The 21,727-nt window shown below is 41.7% G+C and overlaps 1 protein-coding gene across 3 annotated transcripts in view; it reads right to left on the bottom strand.

The window, feature by feature from the left end:
- kiaa0319l (KIAA0319-like ortholog) overlaps nt 1-20,455 on the bottom strand; it is a 51,005-nt gene extending 30,550 nt beyond the window's left edge. The window contains exons 1-2 of one of the 3 annotated variants that reach the window (XM_028820000.2): nt 20,311-20,455; nt 6,690-6,825 (exon numbers count right to left, since the gene is read on the bottom strand). In XM_028820000.2, coding sequence (XP_028675833.1) covers nt 6,690-6,819 — 130 coding nt within the window. In that variant the 5' untranslated portion in view covers nt 6,820-6,825; nt 20,311-20,455. Of the gene's footprint in view, nt 1-6,689; nt 6,826-19,862 lie in introns of all 3 variants that reach the window. The other 2 variants (XM_028820002.2, XM_028820001.2) reach the window with 2 other exon arrangements.
- Between the last annotated feature and the right edge of the window lie 1,272 nt (nt 20,456-21,727).

Raw genomic sequence — 21,727 nt, forward strand, 5'->3', positions numbered from 1 at the left:
GGCCACTGTGTAAATGGGTGTCAAGTTTATTTAGTAAACAGCGCCTTGCAAAAGTATTCATCCCCCACCGTGCTTGTCTTGTTTTGTCACATTCTATCTTGGAATTAAAATGGATTTTTGCAGGGTAAGTACCATTTGATTTACACAACACGACTACCACTATGAAGGTGCCAAAATAATTTTTTATTGCGACACCAACAATAATTAAGACAAACAAACGGAAATCTTACGTGTGCATAGGTATTCAAAGTAAGCCAAGACTTTGTAGAGCCACCTTTTGCTGCAAGTCTCTGCCAGGTTAACACATCTCAGCACTGGGATTGTCACCCATTCCTCAAGGCACAACTGCTTCAACTCCTTCAGGTTCGATGGGTTACGTTGGTGTCCCGCGACCTTCAAGTCATTCTGCAGATTCTCAGTTGCATTGGGGTCTGGGCTTCGACTCGGCCATTCCAAGACATTTCAATGTTTCCCTTTAAACCCCTCCAGTGTCGCTTTAGCAGTATGTTTAGGGTCATTCATTGTCCTGCTGGAAGGTGAACCTTCATCCTAGTCTCAACTCTCTTGCAGAGGGTTACCTTAAGAATTATACTGTATTTAGTGCCATCCATGTTTCCTTCTTTCCTGACCAGTTTTACTGTCCCCACAGCACTATTCTGCCACCACCATGCTTTAATATGGGAATGGTATTCTCGGGGTGATGGGAAATGTGGGGTTTGTGCCATACATGCCATTTTCCATGATGGCTAAAAAGTTCAGGTTTAGCCTCATCTGACCAGAGACCCTTCTTCCATGTGTTTATGGAGTCCTCCACATACTGTGGGCCAAATTCTGTACATGTTTTCTTGTTTTGGTTTTTTTTCAAGCAATTACTTTTTTAGTGGCCACTCGTCCATAAAGTCCCGCTCTGTGGAGTGTATGGCTTAAAGTGCTCCTATGGACAGATGCTCCATTCTCTGCCATGGATCTTTGCAGCTCATTTAGTGTTATCCTTTGGGCCCTGCTTGCTCGGTGTGACCAGGTGGGGCTGCTCCAGCCACCCAATCACAACTCGAGCAGACACCAGGACACAAGTTCCAGCACAGCACACATTTTTATTCATGTGGACAAGAGCTTTCCCTTCACTCTCCACAGCAGCACAATACAGTTAAGCACAAATCACAGTACCACCAAGCACAGAACTTTTCTTCTTCTTTCTCCTTCTCTCTTGTTTCTCTTCTTCATCTCTTCCTCCCGACTCTGGCTCCCACAGTAGTGGTGGCTGGCTCCTTTTATAGAGCACCTGTAAGTGCTCCAGGTGTCCAGTGATAAACTTCCGGCAGCACTTCAGGATGTGGCAGAAGTGCTGCAACAAAGGGCTCTGCCGTTCTTGCCAATATGAGGCACCAGTACATCCTTTTTGTGTGTGTGTGTGTGTGTGTGTGTGGGGGGGGGGGTTATGGAGGTAATGCCATGAATTTGCACTCTTCCCCCGGTCCATCCATAATCTTCGCATCCTGGTGGGTGGCCTTCTCTTGTCAGGTTTGTAGTGGTGCCATATTCTTTCAGTTTTGTTATAAGTGATTTAATGGTTTGCTGTGGGGTATTCAAAGTTTGGGATATTTTTTTTTGTAACCCAACCCTGATCTGTACTTCTCTCCACAGCTTTGTCTCTGACCTGTCTGGTGTGCTCCTTGTTCTTCATGCTGCTTACTTAGTGGTGTTGCAGAGTCAGGGGCCTTTCACAACTGGTCTGCGTATACAGACATCATGTGACAGATCATGTGACACACAGGTGGACCCTAATTAAATAATAGTGTGACTTCTGAAATTCATTGGATGGACCAGATCTTATTTAGAGGTTTCATAGTAAAGGGGATGAATACATATGCACTCACAAATTTTCAGTTTTTACTTTTTTATATATATATATATATATATATATATATATATATATATATCTATATAGGTACAAGGTGTTTTATTTTCATTCCACTTCAAGAATTTTGACTTTATTGATAAGTCCATTACATAAAATCCAAATAAAATTCCATTTTAAGTCCACATTGTAATGCAACAAAACAGAGAAAACACTGGCACTGTATGTACATTTGATTTAAGTATGCATGTTGGCGTTCAGATACAGTATACGTGGTTCTTTGTAATGCATTTCTCCTTCAATGTCTTTTTATTTTTAAACATGTCCATGTTAAGTTTTTGTTGATGCACAAATGAAATGAATTTCTCTTAAAAGGGATAACAAAGTTAAAGTTAAGATAGATTTCCTGTTTTTGATGTGTGCAGATGATTTCAGAAGCTTATATTTCACAACATTTTAGCAACAAATGCATGCATGACAAATGACATGTGGATTATGCAAGAGTAACGGGAGATTGTTTCTTTTTCTGATGTTTTTTACATTATTTACTGTTGTACCGCATTGGTCACCATTGGCTTCTATTATTTCACAAACTTCATGAGATTTACTCAGCTGTCACTTCTAGCTCCATGGGTATATCTCTCTATTATATTAAAAACGTGTGTCCGCGTTATTCAGCCTTGACCACTCCCCTCCACACCTCTCGCCCAGTCATTGCTCCTACTGCGCACATCCTCTCTCCGTCCCACCCCGTGACACACTCAGTGCTAACTCCCCCATCAACGCAGTCAGTTATAATGGCAAGGCAGAAAAGCAAATTATCTATTTAAGAAGGTCGAATTTTAGAGTGTGATAGAAAAAGAGTGGCAAGAGCTGATAATTAGTGTTGCAAAAACGAAAATGGACAAAGAAGAGCTGAATATAATAAAAATCAAGAAGAAAGAGCATTATCCAATAAATGAAAAAGATAAAAATATCCTGAACAATATGCAAATAGAAATGCAAAAAAAGCAACATTTATAAAATGTAAGTTAGAGGATAAATTCATAATATTGTTTTTGACGAGGTGTTAATGTAATTTAAATTTGTATTTACTTTTTATTACACTTTACTTCTATTTTTACTCTTTTACTTAAAACTATGTTTAATTATCCATTGGTATTTAAAATAGACAGTTGTAATGAAATGCTCAAGTAGCTGTCTGTAATAACTAAGGACCAAAACTGTCTTCCTCCCGCGCCCTGCATACTCTTCTGTATAACAACTTTTTAAATACATTCGCTTTCTCTAATGACGCCCTTTGAGACGCTCAGCCGCGAGATAGTGGCGCTTGCCCCGGGGGGTTGGTGAGTGAAGCGAGCAGGGGGCAGATCCCCCTAGTAACATATATAAAACAAGAAAAAATGTAACACCAGGGTGGAGTATCCCATGAAATTCTTCACAGGGTCTGTTCAAATGTAGCTAATCCTAAAGGGCTGCCCCCAGTACACTTGCTAGCTGTCGGTGTAATTACCAGTCAACTCGCTGAGGTGTCAACACTACTTCTGCCTGTCGCCATTTCTCCAGATTGGCTTCATTAATTTGTAGTCTGCAGCTGACACTAGCTAGGAGTGAAGCCTTTTGCGGCTGTAACTTTTGATCAACTGGTTTTTGCAGATTTTTTTAGTGACAACTGGATTTAGAACTGAAAACAAAGTAACTAACAACAGTTAATACTTTGCCAAACAGGTTTGTAATGAGGTGACAAAGGAATCTGTCAAAGAAACTGGAACACATCTCTGTGCCGCGCTACATATTCAGACTCATTTTCCTAAAAAATGCAGATTACGAACTTCTGTCTATTTGGACAAAAGCGTACGCCTCTAACAGTACCGATAGTATCCAACACCCTCATGCATGAGCAGATATTTTAATTCATAAATGGAGCATTTCACTGAAAAGTTTGCAGATGTTATTCCAACAAAAACCATGACTGTCCCGACATTTTCCCGAACAGTTGATCAGCCTGCACTTGGGTTACCAGGCAGGAACAGAAGAGCTCAGTTCTCGGGTTCAAACAAGATGGGCATTGTGTGCAGACACCTCACCAACCCCCCCCAAGAAATGCCACGGGTCTCTCTTTACAAATGAAATCTGTATGGATATTCATGGAGCTTGACAAAGCTCTGCTTTATCACAACAAAAAAAAAGTTTTTTAAAGAATGAAACAACGTGGGAAAGGTAAAATAAATGAACTTCTCTATTAGAAAATGACTCAGAGGTTGACCTGGGGAAACGTGACCAGTTCTGAGTGATGTACAGGGTAAAAAAATGTATTTAAAATATAAAAATAACCACATTTAAATGAAGTAAAATGCACTGGTCATTTGATTTAAAAATAAAGACTGATCTGATGGCAGTATGGCAGTGCAGTGGTAAGCAGAGACCATTGTGTCTGGGGTTGGCACGATCTGCCCATTGCTGTAGGGGTCTCTCTCTCAGTACTCCTCTTTTCCTCAGATGTGTGTTAGCTCAATTAGCACGTCTACATTGGCCCAGCACTGAGGTGTGCATAATTGTGCCATGTGGTGATCTGGCACTCTTGCCCATGCTCGGGCCCTGGCTTGTACCTTAGGCTGCCTGTGACCTTGAATTTGGAGTACGTGGGTCCATACATGGATGGATGGCATTCCAATGTTCACTCACATTGCTCTATGTTTCTTTTTATGCTTCCCTTGCTGATGTTCAATTCAGATTTATGCCTTTAATTTATTGTGCAGCTACATATTTCATCTTCACACTGTTGTACTTCTCTTGCCAGTGACCCTTTATTGTTTACTTGTCACCAGTTTATTTCTGGACTACCACAATATACTTTTCATTACTACTCTTATCATCATCAATTACTTTTTTCATCTTTTTCACCCTGCTGTCTCCAAGGCAAAGCATTAACTTCCCTTTCTTTCATTATCTGTATGCACACATAATATTCTCAGACCTGCATAACCTAACTGAAACTTCCAGGGGGAAGGAGTCTGTTCAAACATCATCCACCTTAATAAAAGTATAGGTATCTGTGTTTCTGTCTCTGTGTCTGTCCGGTTGCCATGTCTCTGTCATTCCAAAAGGCACATCACAAACATTTTTAACAATAAAATGTATTGCATTTGTCAATCCAACAGATGGTCCAATACAAACATTAATGCTGCTTTTGCAAATCCCATAACAAATAGCATACAGTATAACTGAGCCATACACATTGTGTTTGTTATTCCAACAAATGGCGCATCACAAACATTAACACTGATTTTACAAATCCCATACCAAATGGCATATAACAGAGACATATGCATTGCTTTTCTCATTCCAACAGATGGTGCATCACAAACATTTTTAGTATAAAATGCATTGCATTTGTCATTATAATAGATGGTGCATCAGAAATATTAATGCTGCTTTTGCAAATCCCAAATGAAACGGCATGACAGAAACATATGCATTGCATTTTTCATTCCAACAGATGGCACATGACAAACATTAATGCTGATTTTACAAATCAAATGCCAAATGGGGGCAGCATGGTGGCGCAGTGATAGCACTGCTGCCTCACAGTAAGGAGACCTGGGTTCGCTTCCCGGGTCCTCCCTGCGTGGAGTCTGCATGTTCTCCCTGTTTCTACGTGGGTTTCCTCCGGGTGCTCCGGTTTCCTCCCATAGTCCAAAGACATGCAGGTTAGGTGCATTGGCGATCCTAAATTGTGCTTGGTGTGCGTGTGTGTGCGTGTGTGCCCTGCGGTGGGCTGGCACCCTGCCTGGGATTTGTTCCTGCCTTGCGCCCTGTGTTGGCTGGGATTGGCTCCCTGTGACTCTGTGTTAGGATATAGCAGGTTGGAAAATGACTGACTGACTGACAGACCAAATGGCATAGAACAGAAACATATGCATTTAATGTCATTCCAACAGATGGTGTATCACAACCACTTTCAGTAATAAAATGTGTTGCATTTGTCGTTCCAAAAGATGGCGCATCACAAACATTATTGCTTCTTTTACATATCCCATACCAAATGACATATCACAGATATATATGTATTGCATTTGCCAATCCAATGGATGGTGTATCACAAACTTCAATGCAGCTTTTTTCAAATCCCATAGCAAATGGCATATAATGGACGTATGCATTGCATTTTTCTTTCCAACAGATGGTGCACCACAAACTGCAATGCTGCTATTACAAATCCCATACCAAACTGCACGTAACAGAGACATATGCATTGCATGAGGCACTGTAAACATTAACACTGAGGTCTATGTTGATTGCTTAGATTTCAACCCATCTTAGCTGGGTAGCACAGTCAGTTAGGTTTAAGATGTTAGGAAGCCCTGTATATGATGGCATCCACACATCCATGTACCCAAAAACAGAATTACACAGGGCCAATTTAGAATCATCAGCCAACCTACAACACACATATTTGGCAAAACCCAGAGGGGAAAAAAAAGAAACACAGAAAGGGGAAAAAATACAAAGTCCACACAGGCCATGATCAGGATCTGAATATAGGTTGGTGGATCAGAACCAACCACTGTACCACCATGCCACCTCACATCACCTCTAATCCCTTATGGATCTCTATAGCTCTTGCTCTGCTCCACATTCCCACATCACTCTTCTCTGTAGCCTCCTCTTGGAAAACATGGAATTTTTTTTCACAGTTTTCTGAAGTCCTTTAGGAAATTGTGAAAGTAAACCATCCTATCCCATATCACTTTTTTTAGTTATGTTCTGAACACACTATTCCCATAGCTCCCTAAATATGTTGGATTCGCTGTTAGAACGACAGGCTTACCTGTGGACAGCAGAAAGAGACCAAGACAGAGAAGGAGAAGAATGGCTCGAGCAGCTGCCATGTGGAACACACCGAGGAAGACACTGACCCTGGAGGCTGCCATACAATTGAAATTCTGGGCCACCTCCATCAGAACCTGTGGAACAGGACAAGTGAGAAAGTGTTAAAATGCCACCTAGCACACTGTGGTCATAAAATGCTACACCCCATTCCTGCGAAGACAAAAAAACAAACTTCAAAGACATTTCCAATAATGAAGATGTTCACATTTCTGAGCCGCCCTGCACTTCCTTGAACCTTTGGAGGCTTTGCATACATTTGATTACATTTTCATTTTAAACATTGATAGGCCACATTAGTATTTCAGGATGGGGTTCCAATTAATCCAACATGGACAGCTTTGGGAGTGGAAGGAAACCCATGTGGAGAAGTCGCAAACTCCACACAAATGCTGAGTAGGCCTGAGAATTGAAACTTGGTTACATGTAAGCCAGCAGCAATGAAAAAGGCACTGAGCAGGTTTATGTAAATTTATTTCAACAAAGTCAGTTGTCAAAAAGTCATAGAGTAACGTCACTCTAATCGAGCTTGTATCCAAATTTATGCAGAAACAAAGGCAGAGCATTAAAGAGTGCGGCCACACACATACACCTCCATACTCACTAGCAACTCCCCATGAACCTGAACTGCATTAGAGATTTATTTTATATATACACTAAATATTTGTTTTCTTTTAAAAGAAAGAAATAAAAAAATTAACTTCACAGATGGTGACCCCTGTGCGGGGTGGGGTGTCAGCATGATGCTTTGATAGTTATATTATTGCCCCACAGGTGACTCCTTATTTAGTGTTATATTTTGTAAACATATCATATTCTATTAGTTTCCATCTATACATTTTCAAAACCCCACTTTATACTGCAGTAGACATTTGTGGAGAGCTGGAGCAGCACCGGCCAAAAGTAGCAAACCAAGCCTGGACAGGACAGGACAGGACACCATTCTATCAGAGGTCCGTCTAACAGCGCCATTCAACCCAATCCATGTGCCGGTGGGATACGGAAGGAAAATTCAGCACTGGCTGAACAAGCAAACACCACGTAGACATGAGGGGTCTGGAATCAAACCCAACATCCCGGAGCGTTGTGACTGTACAGTACCTGTCTGCTGTCAGTTACAGAAACCTACTACATACTCAGTGGCCACTTTATTAGATGCATTTGATTTAATACAGGATAGGTGCCTGTGATGTCCCAGGGAGTCTTCTTGAACCTGGGTCATCGATAGTCATGACCGAGATGGAGTAGTGCAATGAGGACACACGACAACAAGAATGGTGCAAAAGTACATTGTGCATTTTATTCAAAACAGGCAGTGTGAAAAAAAAATGAGTGCAGTGCAGAGTAGTCATTAAATAAAAAATCCATAAAAACAAAAGTTTGTGAGAGATAAAATCAATAAATAAACACATTTCAAATAAATTGGTTAAAATCCAAAACAGTGGAGAGATATAAAACCTTCTGCATGCACTTTTTGTCCTCGTCAGGACGTTGGGGTTCACCTCAGTGCACCACACACCACCCGAACTGCGACCTCAACCAGACACCACTGCTATGCACCTCTCACACATCAATTGTGGTTTAACAAGCAGATCCAAGCCGTACCACCTTGAGAGCCTCAATTCCCAGGGCGTCTTGCCCATCTAACAGATGTTGCCATGTCTTTTAATTCCCTCCTCCAAACAGCTCCAGTGGATTCCCCTTATCTCACCTGACAAGAACGCTGCAGCACTCACTCAAACTCCTTAACAAAATGTTCCGTCAAGCCCATAGAACTCCTTTCATCTCACATCAGCGCTTTCTTCCCTGTTCTCCATCTCTTTTACTTACACTATCCCACCCTGTCCTACTCAGGAGCTTTGACACTTCACGGGTGCAGGTGCTTTGCTTAATGACCTGCAGAGTGTCAATGAGGAAACCAGCTGAGCTGATCGTGCCTGCATGTCCCAATTGCCATCGCACTGCAGCGGCACACACCCACGCCGAAAAGCCTGAGCCACACCGTTTTTATTTAAAAACTCCTCACCACCATACACCCCCAACTTGCTTCACTACAGAGCCCCTTCTAACTTCAGAACAGCCTAATTTATTAAAGCCATGGAGACATCCTTTGGAGATATTGCTTCATGCTAACTTAATATCATCACAATGTTCCTTCTGATTTTGCACCACACAATCACACCATGAACATACTTTTCCACCTCATCTCATGGACTGAGATCTGAGGACTGTGCAGGCCAATGGAGTAAACTTGAGGTCACTTGTCAAGGTTGAAGGACCAGCTGGAGAAAAAGGTGCTTTGTGGTGTGGCGTGGCATGTTATCCTGCTCAAGTATCCACTTGAAAGAGGGTGGACTGTGGCCATAAAAGGATGCACACGGTTATCAACAATCCTTAGGTATGCAGCTGTGACGGTCAACTGACATTTAATTGATATTAAGGGGCCTAATGTGTGCCAAGAAAATATTCCCAACTCCATTAGACTACCACTACTAGCTTATACTGTTGACGTAAGGCAAAACAGATCCATGGACTTACGCTGTACAAAGTTTTGAAGTCTACCATTCAATCGCCTTTGTAAAATCAGAAACATGCCACACTAGGTAACATACAGTATTTCCAATCTTTAAGCGTCCAGTCTTGTGTGTATTTAACCTGAGGTGGCCTTCTGTCATTGCAGTCCATCTGCTTCAAGGCTGATGTTTTATGAATTCAGAGAGGCTCTTCTGTAAATGTTGTAAAAGGCTGTTACAAATATATATGGCCTTTCTCTTTATTAAAAGCAAGTAACACTTCATACAAACAAGTCAAACTTAACAAAACTAAATTCAATTCAACCCCCACCCAAGAGAAAGAGAGGAAGACCAACAGATTAGAGTAGAAAAGAGGGAAGAGAAACTTTTTTTTCTCCAAATATATTCTAAAATGTTATTGATTAGGTCCTGCCAGATTTTGAAAATGTTTTCAACAGATCCTCCAGTTTCAAATAGTATATAACATCAGTTAACTACTGGCTTAAAAGTGGTGGGCCAGGATTCTTCCAGTTGAGCAAGATAAATCTAAATGCTAACGGTGATGTGAAGGCAATTCCAGTTTGTTTGTCCTTCTCCACTTTAAGCCCCTCTGTGAGCCCACCAAACACAGGTGTTAGTGGATTAGGAGAGATTGTGACACCAAGGCTGTCCAATAGGCATTTAAAGATTTTGGTCCAGAATTATGTTAATTTGATACATGCCCAAAACACGTGGCTCAATGAGGCTGGAGCTCGACTGCAACATTCATAGGTTGGATCTCGCTCTGGAAACATTTTGGGCAATTTCAAATGAGACAGATGTGCTCGATAAAAGGTTTTAAGTTGAATAATTGAATGCTTTGCGCATATGGAGCTCGAGTGAATTCTGTGCATGATTGCCTTCCACTCCTTTCCCCACTGTACTCTGGGATCTTTGAAAGGAAGGGACTTACAAATGTTTTTATATATTATAGAAATGCTGTCTGCGTCCTCAAGACTTACATCCGGTATAGAAATGGGAGGGAGGTGAGGAAAACTGGGCAGATTTTATTGAGTGAAGTTTCTAATTTGGAAATAGTGGAAAAATTGTGTTGATGGGAAGCTAAGTTTGGAGTGTGATTGTTCGTACCATGCAAAGACATTATCTTTGTACAAATCTCTAAGTGACTTACCCCATACGTTTTCGAAACATTAAAAACTGTCTCAGTTTGAGAGGGCGGAAAAAGGTGGTTATTGTGTAGCGGTGCCGCAGATAAAAGCTTCTCTGTCTTGAAGTACTTCCTACATTGGTTCCATATTCTGAGTGAATGAAGGAGAGTTGTGTTGTTAGTATATTGATGATAACTTGTATGTACAGGGGCACAAAGCAAGGGATATAAAGAAGTACTGCAGGATTTTATTCCAATTACGGACCAAGCCTGTGTGTGTTCATCTATTTGTGTCGATGTCCAGGTTTTTGTAGTTTGTATATTTGCCGCCCAGTAATAAAACTAAAAGTTAGGTGGAGCCATGCCACTTTCGGCTTTAGGTCGTTGTAGGGTCACCCTTTGGATGCGTGGATGTTTTGAATTCCAAATAAATGAGGTTATGATTGAATCTAACTTCTTAAAAAATGGTTTGTTAATGTATATGCTGATGCTTTGAAGTAAAAAAGAAGCTCAGGAAGGATATTCATCTTGACAGTGTTAATTCTCCCAGCTAAAGTGAGATGGAGAGCAGACCATCTATGCATGTCTTGTTTAAGTTTTTCCATGCAGACAGCAAACTTTTGTTGAAAAGAGCTTCATATTTACTTGTGATGTTTACCCCTTGGCATTTTAACTGATCAGCAATGATAAAAGGGAAGGTGTCCAAACTAATGTTGTGTGCTACCTGTGGCCTTACTGTTAGTTTAAATAGAGCTTTCAGTTCTCCTCTGATCTCTCTCACTTACCCTTTTTCTTAATGTTATCACTACCAGCAAACTCACGAGACTGCATTATTTTATATTCCCAGGAGAGCAGCTGTTTCTGAGATGCTGCGACCACCACGTCAGGCGCCCACAATAACAAGACAGTAAAAGTCACTGAGATATCAGGTCGGGTCTATTCTAACATTTGGTCAAACAACAACTAAATTTCTTGGCCAGGTCTGCATGCGATAGGTATGGAGTTGAAACGAAACGACTGGCTTTTAGACAAGTAGATTGCTTGTATTAGCCTCCAGGTATACCTAATAAAGTGGACACGGAGGTTACCAGGTGATAAAAACAGAGCCAAACCTAAACAAACAGGGTCTGGAACATTTCATCATGCTTGTCATGCTTAAACAGAAATAATTCAGTTTTTGGATTTACAAACAAAAGGTATATATTGTGAAAGACTGGTATGTGCAATTAAAATGGGAGTTTAGCTAAGAGCACAAATTAGCTGCACTGTCTGTGGCCCCCTAGGATCAGGTTCTCCTGCTCACCCTCTGTGGCCCCCTAGGATCAGGTTCTCCTGCTCACCCTCTGTGGCCCCCTAGGATCAGGCTCTTCTGCTCGCCCTCTGTGGCCCCCTAGGATCAGGTTCTCCTGCTCACCCTCTATGGCCCCCTAGGATCAGGCTCTTCTGCTCGCCCTCTGTGGCTTCCTATGATCAGGCTCTTCTGCTAGCCCTCTGTGGCCCCCTAGGATCAGGTTCTCCTGCTCACCCTCTGTGGCCCCCTAGGATCAGGCTCTTCTGCTCGCCCTCTGTGGCCCCCTAGGATCAGGTTCTCCTGCTCACCCTCTGTGGCCCCCTAGGATCAGGTTCTCCTGCTCACCCTCTGTGGCCCCCAAGGATCAGGCTCTCCTGCTTTATTATCATATTACATGTGACACCCCATTTCGTCAATAAGCATGTTATAGGAAGACAGAGAAAGCCTTCTATCCATCCATCCTCTAAACTTGCTCAAGCTAATGCTGTGATCAACTTGAGTATCATCAGGTGCCAGTCAAACACATGGCTTATTCACTCAGACTGGGACAATTTAGACTCAGTTTAAAATTACCAGCCTGTTTTGGGGATTTAGGAAGAAATGGGACACATGAATTACACCCGTAGACTAGAAGAGAATGCTCAAAGTCAACACAGACAGTGATTGAGCTGGGACTCAAACCCAGACGCTTGGACTTGAGAGACTACATACAGTGCTAATCATTGTACCTTCACTGCCACACAGGCAAACATTCATTCAACCAGTTCCGGGTTGCAGAGGTCAGAATCACCTGGCAGCATGAAGTGTAAAGGAGGAACCCGTTCTGGACAAGGTGACTGGTACTATGAGGCAGCAGTGCTGCACAGGTAAACAGAATAAGGCAAATGAGTATAACGGACACTTGTGTGCGGCCTGGGTAACAAAACCAGGAATATTATAGGACTAGCCCACACCCACCGTATCATACGGCGGTGTAAGAATAGGAACGGAAAATGGTGAGAAAGGAATTCAAAAATCAAGAAGAAATAAATACTTCTTGAAAGACGCAGTTGTGCATAGGTGTTTTGGTGGAGAAGACAGATAATGAGTCGAAAGATCTAACCCTAGAAAAAGCCACGGACTCCTGACCGTGGCTGAAGACTGGTATCAGGTCTGTGCTCTGCTCTTTGGGTATCCGACAGTGCATGCAGAATTTCATGCAGAATTTCCGGCCAAGCAGGATTACATGTGAAAGTGATAAATAAATCAGGCTTTCCGAATTTACGTACTATGGCCATGGCATCCTGATTGTTTTGTTGCATGTATCTTGGACTTCCTGGAAATGTTTACGGTAATATGATCATTTTGCCTACACGTGCGTTGTTATTTTCAGCGTTTGCTTGCAGTGCGTCTGATAGTCCTTTGTATTGTTCCACGCGCAGATCTTGTTGATCTAATCTGAGAGAGTTAAGACGCGTGCTCTGTAATTTAACATACGCATCTACGACGTACTGTTGGAATAGTTTGCCACTGCAGTGCAAAATACTAAATGTATTCCTTATTGCTAATCTGTATGCGTAAAATTGGCATTGAGTAAGCCTTATTCGCTTGGCGGTTCTTTTATTGGGAACATGTTGTAAATCTTTGTGCCAGCCAATGTCTCCATAAGGGAATAAAAGTGGGTAAACCATAGGATTGCAATTCATATTGAGCATGGAAATCGGTTTACAGGAGTTGCCTATGGGATAGATGCAAATATCCCTTTCAGCAGGCGGTTTGCCATCTTCTCCAATGAAATTCGCTGCAACATCGGTCTGCCATGTCGGGGCATTGTATCGTCGTAAATCCTGCCTAGGGTTTTCCTTGAAAACCATTCATACAGAGGCTGTTGGATTGGACTGAGCGATTTCATGCATGTGTTTGTATGATTTAGCGAAGGGGTTGATGGTTCTGAGCATGGAATCTAGCTGGAGAAGTAAATTTTCACTGCATGCAGAGTTTGCTTTATTTTGTAAGCGTACTGCAGTAGCTTGCGTTGTGTCAAAAACATACAACTGTCCATATCCTGGAGAGGCAGAAGTGTTAGCGTATAGTGGAGAGATTTGGTGATAAATTTGCCCATGTATTTTAAAACAATATGGTCCGTGGCCAGGAGGTTGAGTTATCTGTGCACTCATGGAATCAAATGCTAGAGAAGAGTTGTATTCTCGAAAGTGTTCACGATAATTTTTAGCTTCTGATGTTTGCTGTGTAAGAATCTGTTGTAAAGACACAGGAGCCGCAGGCAGCATGGGGAAGGGTTTGGAGGAGGACGAATAGGAATGGAGAAATGCCGTGTCGGCTGCGTGTGGGCTGGACCGGTTTTGAAGTGGAAGCAGGACAAACCAGAAGAGAAATATATATAAGAGATTCTAATTTAAGTAAGATAGAATGGAAATAGCAGGCAGTTCTTTCAGAAATAGAAAAAAACAATCGTCTAAGAAGAATTACAGGGACAAATGCCTCAGGAAATCCATCAGAATAAAATCCATTTGAATTTTACCAAAGACAAAATTTATAAGCGTAAATAAAAACTGAGCAATTTGTACTACTGCATCATTTCATTCAAAATCATTATTAATATTATCAAGAGGAGTAAGACTGGAGGTCAAATAAAGCAATTCTTATAACTGGTGCCAGGGTGGGTGGGTATCAGCCTTGCATCTAATGCCGTCAGGATTGTCTCTAACACCTGTGACCCTGAACTGAATTAACTGAGTTTGCTGAAGTGAGGATGGACAGATCAATAATTATAGAACTATAAAAAAAACTTCCCGCCCAGCATCATCTTTCAGTCTGCCTTCGGGCTCTAATCTTTACCTTCTCACTATTTCTTACTTCTTGTTCTTCCTGATTTTTCTCTTAGCCTGCTCTCAGAGTAGCCTGAGGAGCCCTAATCTAATCACTGCCCTTAGGTACCGAGTATGATTTATGATTTGTACAAGAGAGGGCAAAACAAGATAGGTGATCTCCATTCAAGATACTATGTCTGTACAAGTAGAAATAAAAATTGAAAGGTTCACACGCTCAAAACAAATGTCAGGGTGTCACAGTTGGATGGGTGCAAACACATGCATGCACTTGCACATGGGAAAACACACACACACTTTTTGCTCAGATAAAATTAGGGAGCTTCCAGTTGTCTTTCATTTAATTTGCATTTCTAAATCCTAAATCCCACTAACAAAACAAGAGTTAGATAGATAGATAGATAGATAGATAGATAGATAGATAGATAGATAGATAGATAATGAAATCCACTAGATACTAGCTAGATAAACAGATTGACAAACTGGTCATTTGATATTTATAGCTTATTACAGTTGATGTAAAAATTTTTTTTTACAAAGATGGATCGTTTTATCCAAGATGTACTGCAACTCAAATTTATAAGAACATTTTCTCGATAACAAAACCTGCCAACTGACACACTGCCTGTGCCAATGGCTTCACCCTCCCACCTAACAGCATGTCTAGACATTCTACTGGAATCCAGGAAAATGGTTCATGCCATAACAGTTAGCACAGCACCAAAAGGAAAAAGCCAAGAATTTGGGATAGAATCTCGAAAGGTGGCACTGTCAAACACACATTTACACATGCCCAGGTCTGACCTTCCATGCAATATTTATACTCACTGAAGCCTGGTCTTCAATTGTTCAGGGGAACTACCCCAAGGTATCAAAGTCTGACAGTCAAAGCTGACAGGGCACACACCACCCACAGCAGACTCTGCCCCTTGATACAGTTTAAACACTTCTTCACTGGCATCAGGACATCAGCCTAGGATTTGTCCATCTTCACAGCTTTAGACATGGCGGAGAGCAGCACCACAGGTGTCCCTGCATGTGTAACTCAAGAGGAGCACCCTGCTAATCTTTAAAAGGGCTGCAAACTAGGCTTGGCTGGGGCAGGACGCCCATCACTGATGTTCACAGTGAAGAAGACAGATTTGACATGTTGCTTCCATTCATGATGGAACAACACAAAGTCTGCAAGGCAGCTGAACTGTACCTCCTACACCAGTGGCCTCCAACTCCAGTCCTGAGCGCTCGTGTAGCTGCAGGGTTCTGTTCTAACTACTTTTTTCATTACTGATCAGTATTAACTGCTAATGTAATCTTTTGCCTTCATTTTAATTGATTTGCTATTTAAGACTCAGACCTCTTGTTTCTTTTTCCATTAATTAGCAGACAAACAATAATGAAATACACTGTCCATCATATAATATCTGAAAATAAAGAAATGTGAAGGTCTCAGTGATGTTGATCTGCTCACGTCCACAAAACATTTTAACGGTATTCTTAGAAAGAAGAAAATCAACAGTTTTGGAAATGGCTGCAGTGGCAGATGGAGAGCACCAACAAGCCATGGAATTTAATAATGGGTTTAATTAACAACAAGAATTGGCTTCTAATTAATAAACTGGAGTCAAATTGGTTGGAGTTTGAGGTCCTGACGTATCTGGTCATTTGTTCATCGCAACTCATTTCTGTTTAAGGAAAAAAATTAAGCAATTTATAGAACCGAATCCTAGATAACAAGTCAATCAAGATGAAAGGAAAAGGCGTTAAGTATCAGGAAAAAGTGGTCACCAATTAAGAAAAGGGTTAGAATGAAAACCTGCAGCCATAGTAGCACTCCAGGACTGGAGTGGGAGACCCCTGTGGTAAGGGGTCCAAGTCTTAAATACCAAAAAAAAGAAGTTAATTAACAGCAAGAACTGGTCACTAATTAGGAAAAGTGTCAGAATGAACCCCTGCAGCCATAGTAGAGCCCCAGGACTGGAGATGGAGACCCTTGGCCTACACTGACCAACTTGCTCTTAGACTCTGAAGACACAGAGCTGTTAATAAGCCGCAGTGTGTAACAGTCGACCACTCTAAAACTTTCACTGGTGTCCCGCACTTTAACTTCATCAGACCCAAGACTGAATGAATCAAATTAAACAACACAAAACAAAGAAGTGAACACTTGGCCAAGGTCAAATGGATGTGGACTTCCTCATTTCTAAACTATGACTACATTTTGTTATCACTTTAGTGTTTTTGTCCCTCGCCTTCTTGATTTAATTTTATTTTATCTGTTAAGCCATTTCCTGAATCTGCGTAATCCAATTTAAAATTGCATAGAGGCAACACCGGAGTGGAGCCGGTCCTGCCAGCATCATGTGAACCCTAGGTGTTTTATCAGTCCAGTGCAGGGTATACTCGCTCACACACGCACGATTCACAGTTGCCAATCATACTAAAGTGCACCTTATTGGGATGTTAAAAGGACATCTGGCTTTAATGTATGTGACTTTAAATCTATTAGAAGTCCTAACCCAGAATCACCATGACATCTTATATATGGTGGTGAGAAGCTGGAGCCAATCCTGGCAGTACAGGGCTCAAGGTGGGACACAACTCAGAACAGAGTGCCAGCCTGTGACAGGACTGGTGCCAATATGGAACTGCCAATTAGCCTAACTTATCTGTGGAGGATGTGGGAGACAAACAGATGTGCAAACAATGATCAAGTGTGAAATTCAGACCTGGGAATCCAGATCTGTTAGGCACCAACAACTGCACCACGGTGCCGACCAAAGCTGGATCTATTATGCAAAAAATAAAGCACAATGAAGTGTTAACCATAAATTGAAAGGGGAAACAATTACCCTAAATGCAGATGTTATCAGCCCTCACTAACCTGTTGTGTGCCTAGGGCACTTACCATAATGTATCATGCCACAACTACTCCTCCACACCCTTCCCAACCACAGGCCTCCTCTTCCTACTACCAAATGAACTCCTAGCACCTGCCCTGTGGATTCTAACCTCACTTGATCTTTGGCCAGAAAAGCCCTTTAAGTCCTATTTTAGAGTTGCTTCTAGTTTGAGCACTGGGCCACTTCTGTCAGGTCAGGTACTCATTCTGGAGCCAAACTCTTAAAACTGCCCCCACTGCAGCCCCAGATGTCTGCACAGACCTGAACCTCAACTGCAATTAAAAGAGCCAGACAATACTACAGAGGCCAGAAGAATTATAACACACAGGAGGCACACCCTGCTGTCACCTGTCAGCCTGAGGGTCTCCAGCTACATTAACTGATGTCACCCACTCTTCCTTGTGTTATATTTTTGGTCCCAGAACATCTATTTCTGAGACTTCTTCCATTATGGAAAGGACCTGATCTTTCAGACAATAAAACATTCAGCAGAAGTGTGAAGAAATGCTGCTTAGGCTCCTTAATAGCTGCAGCAATATGCCTGTATAGTACCTCACAGTGATTCTGAGTCCTCTTTTTATCTTTAGCCAAGTCATTCATTTTAGTAATTCTGGTGGGTATTTGGGGAGTGAGTTGTTATTGCTTATTATAACATTAATTTATTTATTGAGCTTCTGTAAAAGACTGAATTTCCCCCTTAAGACAAATAATTTCAGTAATGGCCCCTCCTTTATACTGGCACGCTCCCCCAGAGGTGATATTGCCAGTGAAATACCCATTAGGGCATCTGACAACCAGCCCTGTATGGCTTAAAAGAAGTGTACAAATTTGTTGAGACCCTTATAGCTCACTGAAAAAGTATTTTATGCCCCCTGAAAAGTGAAAAGAAATGAACAGCAATTACCCCCTGTATACCTCCAAGCCTTTGTGTGAAAAGAGATCAAGTTTTGCTTATCCCACAAAGATCTTCTAAAATGGCCTGGACACATTCGTTGGATTTGAGTGATTTTTCAAATTAACCACTTTCTTGAATTTGTATCACACGTCTCCTGTTATGCAGTCAGTCATTCAGCCAATTTAAATTGAAAAAGTCGTATTTGATATAATGGTGTGTCCCACACTGAACATGGCCCACACAAAACAAAGGAGAAAGTTGTCTGAGGAGATCAGAATGAAAATTATAGCCCAGCATATTAAAAGCAAAGACCATCTTCAAGCATCTTGATACTCCTGTGACAATAGTTGAAAATATTCTTAAGAATATTCTTCTCCCTTCTTTCCTTTCTACAATATTCTTACTGATGCCACACTGCACAATGTCTCCCGCATATACCATGCACAGCAGTCCTGATCTATTTATTCCTTTAGTAATAACATCCATAACTAGAGTAAAAAGATGAAAACATGAAAACATAACAAAAAGAAAAAATGAAGTTGAAATGAAAAGTAGCTCAAAAAGAAACAAAAATGAAGTATGGAGACATAGTGGGAATAGTGGAAAAGGTTTGACATGAAGAGAAACAACGCTCTACAAATACAGGCTGCTGCACGAGCATCAGGCACAATACAGTAAGAACAAGTGCGAGTGTGAACGGTGGTTCTGATGAACAGACAATAGAACACAAATGCCTGTCTCTGTGCCCCAGCAGCGGTGCCATCGGCGCCCCAGGCGGCCCTCTCTGCTGTTCGCAGATCCGGTTTGCAGATCCGGCGTCGCCGCTAAGCTCAGTGCACTTCGAATTCCTGACAGATGTCAGGCGTCTGACTCCTCCGGCAAAAATACACAACACATCTATAAATAAAGAGATGTGTTCAATATACAGTATATGTCATTTGACTAAATACACACTCACTGGATTTAGAGGATTAGAAAAACGGAGGATGTATCCTGTCCACAAAAACACCATGTCGCGCGAAGCCCTGCTTTTTGCTCTGGGGTCAATCGCGTCCCGTACAGCCGAACCCGGCGTGGTTCCAAAAGAGTTCTGCCAAGCAGGACTCCGTTCTCCTTAAAGAAATACGTGTCGTTTTATAGCATGGTTGCACAATCACCTCGAATCGCACACTTAGAGTGAAATTACTTATGAAATCTCAAGGCTCTGAAGGTTTCCCACGAGCCAAGCCAGCGCCCAAGTTACGCCTTCTCCCCTCAATTAAGGTTTAAAATAAAGCCGACAAACCCTGGCACACATTACGATTTTCACTGCACTCTTCCCCGACTGCCACCTGAGTACCACCTCGGAAGGGGGGGTCGCTGATTTTTAAAGCAAAAGACGCTGTATACCTCGGAGTGGAGAGAAATCGCGACGGTGACGGCTGTTTTGCTAGCTACAAGTCTTTACCTTACCAACGGGTCCAACTGTCACCTTCTCCAACCAAAAACGAGTCAAAATTTACAATACAAACCGATCACGTTCAGAACTCTGGAAATTTACCGTTTCAACTTCGCCTTGGCAACGGGTCCATCAAAAGAAGGTACTCGGCCAGGAATATGCGGACACCTGCAAAGAGGCTCTCGTCCAAACACGATCTCCGTTCTTACGGGGTCAGCAGAGCTGCCTGATCCAACTGCCTCTGCATGCCGACATCAAGACTGAATTATGGCCGAACTAGGAAGGCTGAGCAGTCCTGTGGTCGTCGCTCCTCCCACCCTGCACCTGTTCTGCAAGCGAACCTTCATCTTGCCCTGAAGATAAACTACAGTACGTGCACTGAAATCCCACCCTTTCTAATCGACAGAATACACTAAATCATGTAAACGTTGGGTAACACGGGGTGTTCGTGATCGCTGCCCTGAAACGGAAAGCTCAATCTGGCTGTTTTCCCGAAACTTTTCTTTTTTTACTACGCTCGGTAAAAAGCGACTATTTCTAAATTGCGTACCTACTGGTTTGTGACAGGCTGTTAAGTTCTGAGCCCCGAAGGGGAGTGGAGGGTCCTGTCCCCGTGTGGTTCAACACGAAATCCAGGTTTGCCTGTCACATAAGCTTTCCTTTCACCCGGAACCAACAACAGGCGGGGCCAGAGACGTAAGCCTTAGTCTTCCGCCCCCTTCACAGCAACAGTCCGACAAGAAAATATTCCGAGTACAACATAAAAAGAGAGAAAAGAGTTCCCATACAAATACAAAAAGAACATATACTATATTACCATTTTTCTAATATAACTTCAAAAACAGAATTTTCAAATGCAAATAAAACCTCTCTTATTTGGGTGGTGATTGATGACCAGCTGTTCTTCAAGGACCATGTTGCTATGGCGTCTTGGTCTTGCAGATTCACTCTATGCAACATTTAAAAGATTAGACCATATCTGATGGGAGTGTGAAGCACAACGCAGCACAGATTAAAATCAAATACTTGATGCGTGCCTACAAGGTAGTCAATGGGACAACACCCATATATATGGAAACAACTGTGAGGTCCAACGGTCCTTCTCGCTCTCGCAGGTCCCCTGATGAACAGCATCTGGTGATCAAAACTCAATGCAGATTAATATCAACTCCTAGCTGGTTGAACAAACTGCCCACCTCCATTCGAAATTATGAGTCTCTCATTGTGTTTAAGAAACATTTTAAGACTCTTTTGTTTAATGAATTTCTGTCTGAGTGATTTTGTAATCTAGGAATCATACCCACTTGTACTTGTTCAGAGCTCTACTTTTGTGGTAATCTATTTTGTCACCTTGTCCAGTAACATGTGTTCCCAAACAGTCCTCCAAATTGATATTTACTCAATTGTAATCTTTTTCGTAAGTCATTTTGGATAAAACAGTGTGCTAAACAAATACATGTAAATATATCCCCCTTTTATGAAATTTTATGGATGGATATAAATGTAAATACAAGCATAATTCAATAATGAACAGATCAAAAATACATACAAACAGCATCCATAGAGTTATAAAATGAAAAGGAGTCCAATTGATACATTTCAATAAAGTTATCAAGACTTCTATCACTTTTTATGCTACTTAACTTTTTCCAAGATAATTTTAGATTGAATAAACAGGTGTTTATATTTTAAATTTGTATCCACATATCGACTATTTCCCAAATAATCTTTTAAAAGTACTAAAGAAAAAAGGGTGGTTAGTGATGCAGTGTGAGTCTGGAATTTGAGTTTGCAGGTTCTCATGTAGGTTTCCTCCAGGTGCTCCAGTTTCCTGCCAGTTGCTTGCTAACCATTGAGCTTTGCATCTTTCTTGAGCTTCGCTGAACTTTCTCTTTCATTTTGAACATCATCACGTCTCTTTTTTCCTGTCCAGGACACTTCCCCATTTTTAGTTGTCTGTCCACTCT

Source organism: Erpetoichthys calabaricus, chromosome 14 (assembly GCF_900747795.2).
Source record: "Erpetoichthys calabaricus chromosome 14, fErpCal1.3, whole genome shotgun sequence".
In the NCBI taxonomy this organism is placed as follows: Eukaryota; Metazoa; Chordata; class Cladistia; order Polypteriformes; family Polypteridae; genus Erpetoichthys; species Erpetoichthys calabaricus.